At 40.4% G+C, this 13,433-nt stretch overlaps 1 protein-coding gene across 4 annotated transcripts in view; it reads left to right on the top strand.

The window, feature by feature from the left end:
• Positions 1 to 13,433, top strand: part of NSUN6 (NOP2/Sun RNA methyltransferase 6) — a 72,425-nt gene that overhangs the window by 53,925 nt on the left and 5,067 nt on the right. For all 4 annotated transcript variants that reach the window (XM_067030508.1, XM_059058341.2, XM_059058340.2 and 1 more), the window contains one exon: positions 5,415 to 5,563. In XM_067030508.1, the coding sequence (XP_066886609.1) occupies positions 5,415 to 5,563 (149 nt within the window). The remainder of the gene's footprint in view (positions 1 to 5,414; positions 5,564 to 13,433) is intronic.

The raw sequence follows: 13,433 nt of genomic DNA, 5'->3' as shown, positions 1-13,433 counted from the left end.
TAATTTCTGTTTCTGGACTTTCATTGTTAGTGTACAGAAATGCAGCAGATTCTATGTTTTAATTTTGTATTCTGCAGCTTTACCGAATTCATTAATGAGCTCTAGTAGTTTTCTGGTAGTATCTTTAGGATTTTCTATGTATAGTATCATGTCATCTGCAAACAGTGACAGCTTTACTTCTTCTTTTCCAGTTTGGATGCCTTTTATTTCTTTGTCTTCTCTGATTGATGTGGCTAGGACTTCCAAAACTATGTTCAGTAGAAGTGGTGAGAGTGGACATCCTTGTCTTGTTCCTGATCTTAGAGGAAATGCTTTCAGTTTTTCACCATTGAGAATGATGTTTGCTGTGGATTTGTCACATATGGCCTTTATTATGTTGAAGTGCGTTCCCTCTGTGCCCACTTTCTAGAGAGTTTTCATCATAAATGAGTGTTGAATTTTGTCAAAAGCTTTTTCTGCATCTATTGAGATGATCATATGGTTTTTACTTTTCCACTTTGTTAATGTGGTGTATCACACTGATTGATTTACAGATGTTGAAGAATCCTTGCATCCCCGGGATAAATCCCATTTGGTCATGGTGTGTGATCCTTTTAATGTATTGTTGGATTTGGTTTGCTAGTATATTTGTTGAGGATTTTTGCATCTATGTTCATCAGTGATATTGGTCTATAATTTTTTTTTTCTTTTTTTGTTGGTATCTTTGTCTGGTTTTAGTATCAGGGCGATGGTAGCCTCATAGAATGAACTTGGGAGTGTTCCTTCCTCTGCAGTGTTTTGCAGTAGTTCCAGAAGGATAGGTGTTAACTCTTCTGTAAATGTTTGATAGAATTTGCCTGTGAATCCATCTGGTCCTCTACTTTTTAAAAAAAATAAATAAATAGATTTATTTATTTATTTATCTATTTATTTATTTTTGGCTGCATTGGGTCTGTTTTGCTGTGCGTGGGCTTTCTCTGGTTGTGGCGAGCGGGCTTCAGTAGTTGCAGCACGCGGGCTCAGTAGTTGTGGCTCGCAGGCTCTAGAGCACACGCTTAGTAGTTGTGGTGCCTGGGCTTAGTTGCTCCGTGGCACGTGGGATCTTCCTGCACCAGGGCTTGAACCCACGTCCCCTGCATTGGCAGGTAGATTGTCAACCATTGCGCCACCAGGGAAACCCCTTGACTTTTGTTTGTTGGAAGGTTTCAATCACAGTTTCAATTTCAGTATTTGTGATTGGTCTGTTCATATCTTCTAATTCTTCCTGGTTCAGTCTTGGGAGATTGTGTTTTTCTAAGAGTTTGTCCATTTCTTATAGTTTGTCCATTTTATTGGCATATAGTTGATTGTAGTAGTCTCTTATGATCCTTTATATTTCTGTGGTGTCCATTGCACCTTCTCCTTTTTCATTTCTAAGTTGATTGATCTGAGCCCTCTCCCTTTTTTCTTCACGAGTCTGGCTAAAGATCTATTCTGCCATCTTGTCTCAACACCCCTTAAAAATTGAAGTGCTTGTTACTGCTTCTTGTTTCCTCATCTCTCAAGCTGAGAACCAGTTTCCAGTAGGGCCTTGAGCCCACTGGTCAGGGCTACACGGTTTCCCTAGCTGAGCTTTGAGGTGAGAGGGAAAAATGCACCCTTCTTCACTCCTCTATTCTCTTCACCACAACAATTGCGGTGTGGGGTGATTGGCACTGGGGTTGGAGACACACCTCTGGAGCCCCTTTTACCCCTGAGAGCTGCAGGCTAAACTGAAGCAACTGCGGCCCTGGCATTGGGGGAACCTCTCTGCTCTAATTTTTATTATTTTCTTCCTCTGCTTCAGTTTTAGTTGGCTCATCTTTTTTCAGTGTCTTAAGAATGTAAGCCTAGGTTATTACTTTGAGACTTTTCTTTTTTGTTGTTGTTTTTTTAAATAAATCTATCTATTTATTTTTGGCTGTGTTGGGTCTCTGTTGCTGCGCAGACTTTCTCTAGTTGCGGCGAGCGGGGGCTACTCTCCATTGCGGTGTGCAGGCTTCTCACTGTGGTGGCTTCTCTTGTTGTGGAGCAGGGGCTCTAGGCGTGTGGGCTTCAGTAGTTGTGGCACATGGGCTCAGTAGTTGCAGTACCCGGGCTCTAGAGCGCAGGCTCAGTAGTTGTGGCGCACGGGCTTAGCTGCTCCATGGCATGCAGGATTTTCCTGGACCAGGACTCGAACCCATGTCCCCTGCAATGGCAGCTGGATTCTTAACCACTGCACCACCAGGGAAGTCCTGAGACTTTTCTTTTTAATGTAGGTATTTACAGCTGTAAATGTCCCTCTAAGCACTATTTCACTACCTCCCATAAAATTTGGTACATTGTGTTTTGTTTTCGTTCACGTCACAGCATTTTAGGATTTACCTGTGACTTCTTTGACTCACGGTTATTTAGGAGCATGTTTTTAAATTTCCAGATACTTGGAATTTTCCAGATTTCTTTCTGTTACTTCTGTTTTCATTCCATTTTGATGGGAGAAGAAACGTTGTATGAGTTCAACCTTTTTCAGATTTACTCAGCTTTGTCTTATGGACTTGCATATAGTTTGTCTCCATGTGCACTGGAGAGGAATATGCATTCTGCTGTTACATAGTGTTTTCTATTAGGTCTAGTTGGTTTATAATGTTGAAGTGTTCTGTTTCCTTGTTGGTTTTCTGCCTCTTTGTTATTTTCATTAGTAGTAGTTCTGTTTTTAATTTTATGAGGAACTTCCATACTGTTTTCCATAGTGGTTGCACCAGTTTACATTCCCACCAGCAGTGCATGAGGTTCCCTTTTCTCCACATCCTCATCAATGCCTGTTATCTCTTGTCTTTTTGATGACGTGTGGTTTTGATTTGCATTTCCCTGATGATTAGTGCTGTCGGGCATCTTCTCTTGTGCCTGTTGGCCGTCTGTATGTCTCCTTTGGAAAAATGGCTGTTCAGGTTCTCTGCCCATTTTTTAATCAGGTGGTTTTGTTTGTTTTGTTTTGTTTTGTTTTTGTTTTTGTTTTTGGTACGCAGGCCTCTCACTGTTGTGGCCTCTCCCATTGCGGAGCACAGGCTCCAGACGCGCAGGCTCAGTGGCCATGGCTCACGGGCCCAGCCACTCCGCAGCATGTGGAATCCTCCCGGACCGGGGCACGAACCCGTGTCCCCTGCATCGGCAGGCGGACTCTCAACCACTGCGCCACCAGGGAAGCCCCGGTTTTGTTGTTTTGATATTGAGTTTTATATACTTTGGATATGATATTAACCCTTATCAGGCAGATCATTTGCTACCATTCTATAGATTGTCTTTTGGTTTTGTTGGTGGTTTCTTTCACTGTGCAAAAGCTTTTAGGTTTGATTAGGTGCCAGTTGTTTATTTTTGCTTTTGTTTTCCTTGCCTGAGATGAAACAGAATTGCTAAGACTTCGGTAAAGGAATGTGCTGCCTGTGTTTTCTTTTAGTTGGTGTATGGTTTCTGGTGTAACGTTTAGGACTTTTGTCCATTTTGATTGTATTTTTATATATGGTGTGAGAAAATGTTCTAACTTCATTCTTTTGCATATAGTTGTCCAGTTTTCCCCAGATCTCTTACTGAAGACTGTCTTTTCCCCCATTGTGTACTTTTGCTTTCCTTGTCATACATTAATTGACTATAAGTGTGCGCATTTATTGCCGGGCTCTCCAGAAGCTTAGGGGCAGGGCTCCCTGGGGCTGGGATTCAGAACTCTAAGGAAGGGGGTTTTACCTATAGCTGCTGTGCTGCTCAGGACCCAGAGCAGGTGACTGCAGTGAGCTGGGACTTACAGCTTGAGAGAGGGGGGTCTGTCCACTGCACACTGATACTTAAGGGAAAAAGCTGGAAACTGTACCTGTCAAGGCGAAGGGCTGTTACTGGGATTGTTTTGACAGAAACAACAAGCCATCAGGAAGGATCAAGTCCTGTTCTCTGTCCCTTTTATCTTGCATCCTCTTCCCACCCGTGTCGCTTCTCTGCCTCCTGTTGGGGAATCTTGAAGCCAGCCGGCAAAGGAGAATTGTAGTTCATAGAGTTCCCCCCTCAGCATCACACAGCAGAGTAGAGGTGCGTAAACTTGGAGCTCAGAAGAATATGGCTTAATAACTAGCATATTTGGAGCAGAACAGATAGTCCTTGAAATAGGTTCAAATGTATACTAAAATTTCGTATATGATAAAATTAGCATTGCAAACCTAGAGGGAAAAGTAAATTAATAAATAGCTCTAAGATGATTTTTTTGTTTGGAGGGTCGGGGGAAAGGTTTATACACAAAAGTAACTTTAGGATGGATTAAAGTTTAATGTCAAGAATTAAATGGAAAGTAACTAGAAGCAGGTATAGATGAACATTTATTTGACTTCATAATGGAGAAGATTTTAAAGCATGAAAGCAAAGCTAGAACTCAAAAGAAAAAAGATAAATTTAATACTCAACATTTATGTATGTAAAAAAAAACCGGTGGATGGCAAATAGTGGGAAATATTTGTAAAATAGTTAAGAAAGTTGAGATTACTATTTTTGATGTACAAAGAGCTCTTCTAATCGATACAAAAAAGACAAGTCTCAGTAGAAAACCAGCAAAGACGATGTGACCATCTAAACAAAAAAATACAAATGCTCAATAACATAATTATCAACTTTGATGAGGAGTTTGGGGAAAGTACACTCATGACACTGGACGTGTAAATTGCATATACTCTTTCTACAGGATCTTACCAGTATGTATTAAAACCCTTAAAAATAATTGCTTACTTTGAAAAGATATTTCTTTGGAGGCAGTCGATAAGGAAGCAAGGATGGTTGTGGATGGAGATGAGTTAACTTGATAAGAGCTGGTGTCTATGAGCAGACCCGCTTGGTTTCATGATTTGCTCCAGTGACCCTAAGTAGATGAGAAGCTGGAGTGGAGAAAGTTATGTAAAAGCAAATGCAGAGGGAAACCTGTGGAAGATTGGATGCAGGGCTATGTAGACTCGTTCTAGAGCATAGCCTTGCTGATGGCCACAGAATCAAGGAGGCCGAGGAACCATAGAACCAGGATGTTTCCCTGGAACCTAAAAGGTAGTCTCTTTTTCTGGGGCTCTCTGCGGTAAGATTTCCTAAGAAAAATACCAGCTCTTAGATTGACTAGAGTTAATTTCTTGTCCTAGCTCTGATGAAGTGTGGCTTCTGACATTGGGGGTACTGGTCTTGTTTGATTAGGCTTTGGCTTGTGCTATATCAGTTAATCCTATAATAATCACATCTTTAACTTCTTTTACCTGTAAGTCAGTTAGCTTAACCAGCTACCTGATGGAGTGGAGGAATTGTTGTGCATTACTTTTTATTCTAGATTATGATGTTAAATTCTGATAATTGCACCTGTTTCAGGAGTTTTCTGTCCTAATAGGGCAGAGAGCAAATAATGTTTATAATTCTCTTTATAGGAGAACCTCCGTTCTTACCAGAATCTTTTGACCGAATTCTTCTGGATGCTCCCTGCAGTGGAATGGGACAGAGACCAAACATGGCTTGTACTTGGACTTTGAAGGAAGTGACATCATATCAGCCATTACAGCGCAAACTCTTCACTGTGGTAGGTGATAAGCTTTTGCTGTGGAAGAAAGATGACCTTTACTAGTTTGATCTTTTAAAGACTGAGAGCAATATTCATAGCAGCATTATTCACAGTAACCAAAATGTGGAAAAAACCCAGGTATCCATCAACAGATGAAGGGATAAGTAAAAGGTGGTCTGTACATACAGTGGAATATTACCCAGCCTTAAAAAGGAATGAAATTCTGATACACGCTACAACATGAATGAACTTTGAACACATTATGCTAAGTTATGTAAGCCAGACACAAAAGGACCAAGTGGTGTGCGATTCCGTTCATACGAGTATCCAGAATAGGCCAGATTCACGGAGACGGAAAGTAGAATAGAGGTTACCAGAGGCTGGAGGGACAGGAGAACGAATGGAGAGTTCCTGTTTCATGGGCCCAGAGTTTCAGTTTGGGATGATGAAAAAGTTCAGGAGATGGGATAGTGGTGATGGTTGTAAACAGCGTGAGTGTACTTAATGCCATTGAATTGTACACTTAAAAATGGTTAAAATGGTAAGTTTTATATACACTGTACCACACACACATAGAACACCAGAGACCTGGTTTTCCTTTATGTTGACTCACTCTTTCATCTCAGGCAATAGAAGAATTTCTTCTCTGAGACATTAAAGGAATTTCAAACATTCTGCTCTGTCTTAAAAATAGAGCGTTGTTGGGACTTCCCTGGCGGTCCAGTGGTTAGGACTCTGTGCCTCCACTGCAGGGGGCCCGGGCTCGATCCCTGGTCGGGGAACTGAGATCCCGCACACCACACGGCACGGCCAAAAATAAAGGGGGGGTTGTTAACATAGTTACTAATTGATGTAAAACATTTGGGTATAAAGCAAATTACTTTTTCATAGGGTTCTTGGATCATCTTAGTGAATTAAAAGTGGGGAATCCAATAGAGGCGAAGGCATAAGACTGGGAAGTGACAGCATCCAGTGTCAGATATAGAAGGACAACAAAAATGCAGCAACTCTAACTGGTCTACAGTATGTGTCAGAAGAAGCCCAGATGGGACCTGTGAGAATTTCTGTCAGTCTTGCCAACATGGTTCCATAGGATGCAGACAGCATTTGATCAGAGACGATGCCACCGTTTCCTCTCCGTTCTCGAATGATAAACACACAAGCTGCAGCAACAGTGGGTATGCTCTGATGATTCCATCTCTGAAGCTGTCTTGGAGTACATTTCTTCTCAGCACTCCTGGTGTCTCCTTTCCTACACAAAAGTGGCACTAAGAGTGGATTGTTTAAACTTTCATTGTATATGGTCTTCAGAGAACACATCCTGGAAGTTAAAAGAGCAAGCAGCAAAAAAAGGAAGCTTTGCTTATAGCTGCAACCCAGTTTGATGTGAGGGTAAAATTAGGACCCTGTTTTAAGAGACCTGGCTTTTTGTTCTTTTTAGCTCGTAGCAAAAAGACATTTTAAGAGGCTGCTTAGGGCTTCCCTGGTGGCGCAGTGGTTGAGAGTCCGCCTGCCGATGCAGGGGACGCGGGTTCGTGCCCCGGTCCGGGAGGATCCCACGTGCCGCGGAGCGGCTGGGCCCGTGAGCCATGGCCGCTGGGCCTGCGCGTCCGGAGCCTGTGCTCTGCAACGGGAGAGGCCACAAGGGCGAGAGGCCCGCGTACCATTAAAAAAAAAAAAAAAAAAGAGGCTGCTTAGGAGGAGATGTGTTGGTCTCAGAGACAAGGAGCAGCTGACTGTGTGCAAGGAGAGTGTAGAATCTAGTGGGCGTGCCATTGGGTGAGGGTAGGAGTTGAGACTGTGGACCCAGAGCCTGCACACACGTCACTCTAGGTACCTGGGTTTCCATATGGGAGAAGTGGGTAGGGTAAGTCCCCCTGATGGGGCTACTGTTCTCATGGCGGTTATAAGGTTTGTTGAGAAAAGCTGTGTCATATGCTTAGAACCACAGCTGGCACCCAGTAGCAAAGTTTAAATTTTGATCAGCCTACTATGGTTAAGAAAGCATAGTATATGCTTTTTTTTAAAAAAAAATTTTCATTAACATTTTAAAAACATCTGGGGATTTGGAAAGAGAAACTTTCATATTACACCTTCTTGCCTGGACAGGTACTCATTGGGCATCTCCTACATGTAATCACCAACTCTAGGTGCCGATGACGTGCTAGTCAACCCCTGACCTTTTACAGGGTTTCTGTTCTAACTGGGGAGGAAAATAAACAGCTAGTTGAGTTAGAGATTTCTTGTATTCCAAGGCAGTGACCCAGTGAAGCCAACTTTAGAGAGGAAGCGGGATGGGAGCGCCTGATTGGAACAGTTGAAAATCGTACATGGGCTGGGCAGGGAGGGCGCTGCTGAGGGCGGTGGGGAGGGAGCGAGCCCTGCAGGGAAGGAGCAGAGCTCTCCGGGCTGGTGCCGAGGTCCTGAGGTAGGCGTGCGCCCTGCATGTTCCGGAACTGCAGGGGCAAAAGCCAGGCACACGAGGCAGGAAGGCCGTGAGGGCCTGCTGTACGCGGGGCCTCGAAGGCCACTCTGAGGACGTGGGCTTTGACTCCAAGGCATGACCGGAGCACTGGAGGGGTCTTTTCGTTTCGTTTTGTTTTTTTTTTTGCTGTGCCATGCGGCTCGTGGGATCTCAGTTCCCTGGCCAGGGATTGAACCTGGGCCGTGGCAGTGAAAGCCTGGGATCCTAACCACTAGGCCACCAGGGAACTCACCATGGAAGGGTTTTGAGCTGAGAAGAGACAGTTTTAAGAGCACCGATCTGGCTGCTGTGTTGAGAATAGATGGTAGGAGGGCAGGGAACGAAGCAGGTAGGAAACTGAATAATCCAGGCGAGACATCATGAAACTTGGAGCAGAGTGAAAGCAGTGGAAGTTGGTGAGAAGTCGCCAACCTCTGGATATATTTTGAAGGTAGAGCCGATGGCATTTGCTTGATGACTGGGGAACGTGAGAGCGAGAGGCATAAAGGATAATCTGAGGTTGGGGCCTGCGCCCCGGGGAGGACGGGAATCCGGCTCCGGGAGGTTTCAGAGGAAGAAGGTAGGAGTTCAGTTTGGGACGTGTCACATCTGAGGGTAAAAATATTGCGAATGCAGTTGAACATATGGGTACAGAATTCAAAAAGGAGTTTCACCTAAAAATGTAAATTGGTGAGTTTTCAGCATAAAAATGGTATCTAAAGCCGTGAAACTTGAATGATCATATTTGGGAAAGTCTTGGTCCAGATGGACTAAAACAGCTCCAAGATAATGAAATGCATCTGGCCTGGAAACACTCTAATTAAAGAGAGAGTCCTGGTCCTACAGACCATCACTTATTTATCCCAGACACTTGAAAAATGTATCATATATGTATACTTTTTTCTTTATACATCTTTATTTTGTACACATTTATAAATGTTGTGTGTTACAACAAGCCTGACTTACTCTTCCCATTTAAAAAATAAACCATAAATAATATAAAGGAATCATGGTCCTTTTCTCCTTTATAAATCCTACCCTTGAGTCTTTTTTTTTTAAGTAAATTTTTTTGGAGTATAGTTGATTTACAGTGTTGTGTTAGTTTCAGGTATACAGCAAAGTGATTCACTTATACATATATCCATTCTTTTTCAAATTTTTTTCCTATATAGGTTATAACAGAATACTGAATAGAGTTCCCTGTGCTATATAGTAGGTCCTCATTGGTTTTCTGTTTTATACATAGTAGTGTATATGTGTTAATCCCAAACTCCTAGTTTATCTCCCCCCATTACCGTTATCCCCTTTGATAACCGTAACTTTGTTTTCTATGTCTGTGAGTCTATTTCCATTTTGTAAATAAGTTCATTTGTTTCATTTTTTTTTAGCTTCCACATATAAGTGATATTATGTGCTTTGTCTTTCTCTGTCTGACTTGACTTCACTTAGTATGATCATCTCTAGGTCCATCCATGTTGCTGCAAATGGCATTATTTCAATTCTTTTTTTTAATGGCCGAGTAATATTCCATTGTACGTATATACCACATCTTTATCCATTCCTCTGTTGATGGACATTTAGGTTGCTTCCATGTCTTGGCTATTGTAAATGGTGCTGCTGTGAACACTGGGGTGCATGTATCTTTTTTAAAAAAAATTTTAATTTTATATTGGAGTATAGTTGATTTACAATGTTGTGTTAGTTTCAAGTGTGCAGCAAAGTGATTCATTTATACATATACATATATCCATTCTTCTTCAGATTCCTTTCCCATGTGTAGGTTATTACAGAATATTGAGTAGAGTTTCCTGTGCTATACAGTAGGTCCTTGTTGATTTTCTATTTATATATATGATCGTGTATATATGTTAATTCCAAGCTCCTACTTTATCCCTCCCTGCCACCTTTCCCCTTTGGTAACCATAAGTTTGTTTTCTATGTCTGAGTCTGTTTCTGTTTTGTAAATAAGTTCATTTGTATCATCTTTTTAGATTCCACATATAAGTGGTATCATATGATTTTTGTCTTTGGCTTATTTCACTTAGTATGATAATCTCTAGGTCCATCCATGTTGCTGCAAATGGCATTATTTCATTCTTTTTTTATGGCTGAGTAATAAATAGTCCATCGTATATATGCACCACATCTTCTTTATCCATTCATCTGTTGATAGACATTTAGGTTTTTTTCATGTCCTGGCTATTGTAAATAGTGCTGCAATGAACATTGGGGTGCATCTATCTTTTCTAATTATGGTTTTGTCCAGATATGTGCCCAGGAGTTGGATTGCTGGATCATATGGCAACTCTATTTTTAGTTTTTTAAGGAACCTCCATACTGTTCTCCATAGTGGCTGTATCAATTTACATTCCCACCAGCAGTGCAAGAGGGTTCCCTCTTCTTCCCACCGTCTCCAGCATTTATTGTTTGTAGGCTTTTTGATTATGGCCATTCTGCCTGGTGTGAGGTGGTACCTCATTGTAGTTTTGATTTACATTTCTCTGATAATTAGTGAAGTTGAGCATCTTTCCATGTGCTTTTTGGCCATCTGTATGTCTTCTTTGGAGAAGTGTGTGTTTAGATCTTCTGCCCATTTTTTGATTGGGTTGTTTGTGTTTTTGACAGAGCTGCACGAGCTGTTTGTATATTTTGGAGATTAATCGCCTGTTGGTCACTTTGTTTGCAAATATTTTCTCCCATTTTGTGGGTCGTCTTTTCGATTTGTTGATGGTTTCCTTTGCTGTGCAAAAGCTTTTAAGTTTAATTAGGTCCCATTTGTTTATTTTTGGTTTTATTTTCATTACTGTAGGAGGTGGGTCCACAAAGATAATTGCTGTGATTTATATCAAACAGTGTTCTGCCTATGTTTTCCTCTAAGAGTTTTATAGTGTCTGGCCTTACATTTAGGTCTTTGATCCATTTTGAGTTTATTTTTGTGTATGGTGTTGGAGAGTGTTCTAATTTCGTTCTCTTACATGTAGCTGTCCAGTTTTCCCAGCACCACTATTAAAGAGACTGTCTTTTCTCCATAGTATATTCTTGCCTCCTTTGTCATAGATTAATTTTCCATAGGTATGGGGTTTATTTCTGGGCTTTCTATCCTCTTCCATTGATCTATGAGTCTGTTTTTGTGCCAGTACCATACTGTTTTGATGACTGTAGCTTTGTATTGTATTCTGACGTCTCTGTGTCTGATTGATTCCTCCAGCTCCATTTTTTCTTTCTCAAGATTGCTTCTGCTATTCGGGGTCATTTGTGTCTCCATACAAATTTTGGTGTCAGGGTGATGTTGGCCTCATAGAATGAGTTTGGGAGTGTTTCTTCCTCTGCAGTTTTTTGGAAGAGTTTCAGGATAGGTGTTAACTCTCCTGTAAACGTTTGATAAGGTTCACCAGTGAAGCCATCTGATCCTGGACTTTTGTTTGTTGGAAGATTTTTAATCACAGTTTTAATTTCAGTACTTGTGATCGGTCTGTTCATATTTTCTATTTCTTCCTGGTTCAGGCTTGGGAAATTGTACCTTTCTAAGAATTTGTCCATTTCTTCTAGGTTGTCCATTTTATTGGCATATATGTGTTCATAGTAGTTTCTTATGACTCATTGTATTTCTGTGGTGTCCATTGTAACTTTTCCTTTTTAATTTTTAATTTTATTAATTTGAGCCCTCTCCCTCTTTTTCTTGATGAGTCTGGCTAAAGGGTTATCAATTTTATCTTTTCAAAGAACCAGCTTTTAGTTTCATTGATCTTTTCTATTGTTTTCTTCATCTCTGTTTCATTTATTTCTGCTCTGATCATTATGGTTTCTTTCCTTCTGCTAATTTTGGGTTTTGTTTGTTCTTTCTCTAGTTGCTTTAGGTGTAAAGTTAGTTGTTTATTTGAGATTCTTCTTGCTTCCTAAGATTGTATTGCTATAAACTTCCCTCTTAAAACTGCTTTTGCTGCATCCCATAGATTATGGATCGTCGTGTTTTCATTGTCATTTGTCTCCAAATAGCTTTTGATTTCCTCTTTGATTTCTTCTGTGACCCATCGATGTTTTAGTAACATATTGTTTAGCTTCCATGTGTTCATGTTTCTTACAGTTTTTTCCCTGTAACTGATTTCTAATCTCATAGCATTGTGGTCGGAAAACATGCTTGATATGATTTCAACTTTCTTACATTTACCAAGGCTTGATTTGTGGCCCAAGATATGATCTATCCTGGGGAATATTCCATGTGCACTTGAGAAGAATGTGTATTCTGCTGCTTTCGGATAGAATGTTCTATATATATATATGAATTAAGTTCATCTGGTCTAATGTGTCATTTAAGGCCTGTGTTTCTTTATTGATTTTCTTTCTGGATGATCTGTCTATTGATGAATGTGGGGTGTTAAAGTCCCCCACTATTATTGTCAGTTTCTCCTTTTATGGCTGTTAGCATTTGCCTTATATATTGAGGTGCTCCTATGTTGGGTGCATATATATTTACAGTTGTTATATCTTTTTCTTGGATTGATCGCTTGATCATTATGTAGTGTCCTTCTTTGTCTTCTGTAACAGGCTTTATTTTAAAGTCCATTTTGTCTGTTATGAGTATTGGTACTCCAGCTTTCTTTTGATTTCCATTTACATGGAATACCTTTTTCCATCCTCTCACTTTCAGTCTGTATATGTCCTTAGATCTGAGGTGGTTCTCTTGTAGACAGCATATATATCGGTCTTGTTTTTGTGTCCATTCAGCCAGTCTGTGTCTTTTGGTTGGAGTATTTAATCCATTTACATGTAAGGTAATTATCGATAATGTGTTCTTATTGCCATTTTTGTTAATTGTTTTGGATTTGTCTTTGTAGGTCTTTTTTCTTCCCTTCCTCTCTTGTTCTCTTGTGATTTGATGGCTATCTTTAGTGTTGTGTTTGGATTGCTTTTTCTTTTTTGTGTGTGTCTATTGTAGATTTTTGGTTTGTGGTTCCCATGAGGTTCTGATACAGCAGTTTATATATATATATATATATATATATATATATATATATATATGTATATATATACAAGGTTGTTTTAAGTTGCTGGTCTCTTAATTTCCAGTATATTTCCAATATCCTGCATTTCTACTTTCCTCTTCTCATGATTGCTGGTTTGGATATCAAATTTGTGTGTGGATGATTTCCTACCATTACTTTATGTTTGCCTTTACCAGTGAGCTTTTTCATTTGTAATTTTCTTATATCTACTTGTGGCCTTTCCTTTTCTGTCTAGAGAATTTCCTTTAGCATTTGTTGTAAAGCTGGTCTGGTGGTGCTGAATTCTCTTAGCTTTTGCTTGTCTCTGAAGCTTTTGATTTCTCCATCAAATCTGAATGTTATATCTGAGTGAGGGCACTGCTGGGTAAAGTATTCTTGTAGTAGGTTTTTCCCTTTCATCACTTTAAATATATTGTGCCTC

The sequence above is a fragment of the Kogia breviceps genome, chromosome 3 (genome assembly GCF_026419965.1).
Source record: "Kogia breviceps isolate mKogBre1 chromosome 3, mKogBre1 haplotype 1, whole genome shotgun sequence".
NCBI lineage: Eukaryota > Metazoa > Chordata > Mammalia > Artiodactyla > Physeteridae > Kogia > Kogia breviceps.
Note: the sequence above shows the minus strand (reverse complement) of the source record. Positions and strands in the feature narration are given on the sequence as shown.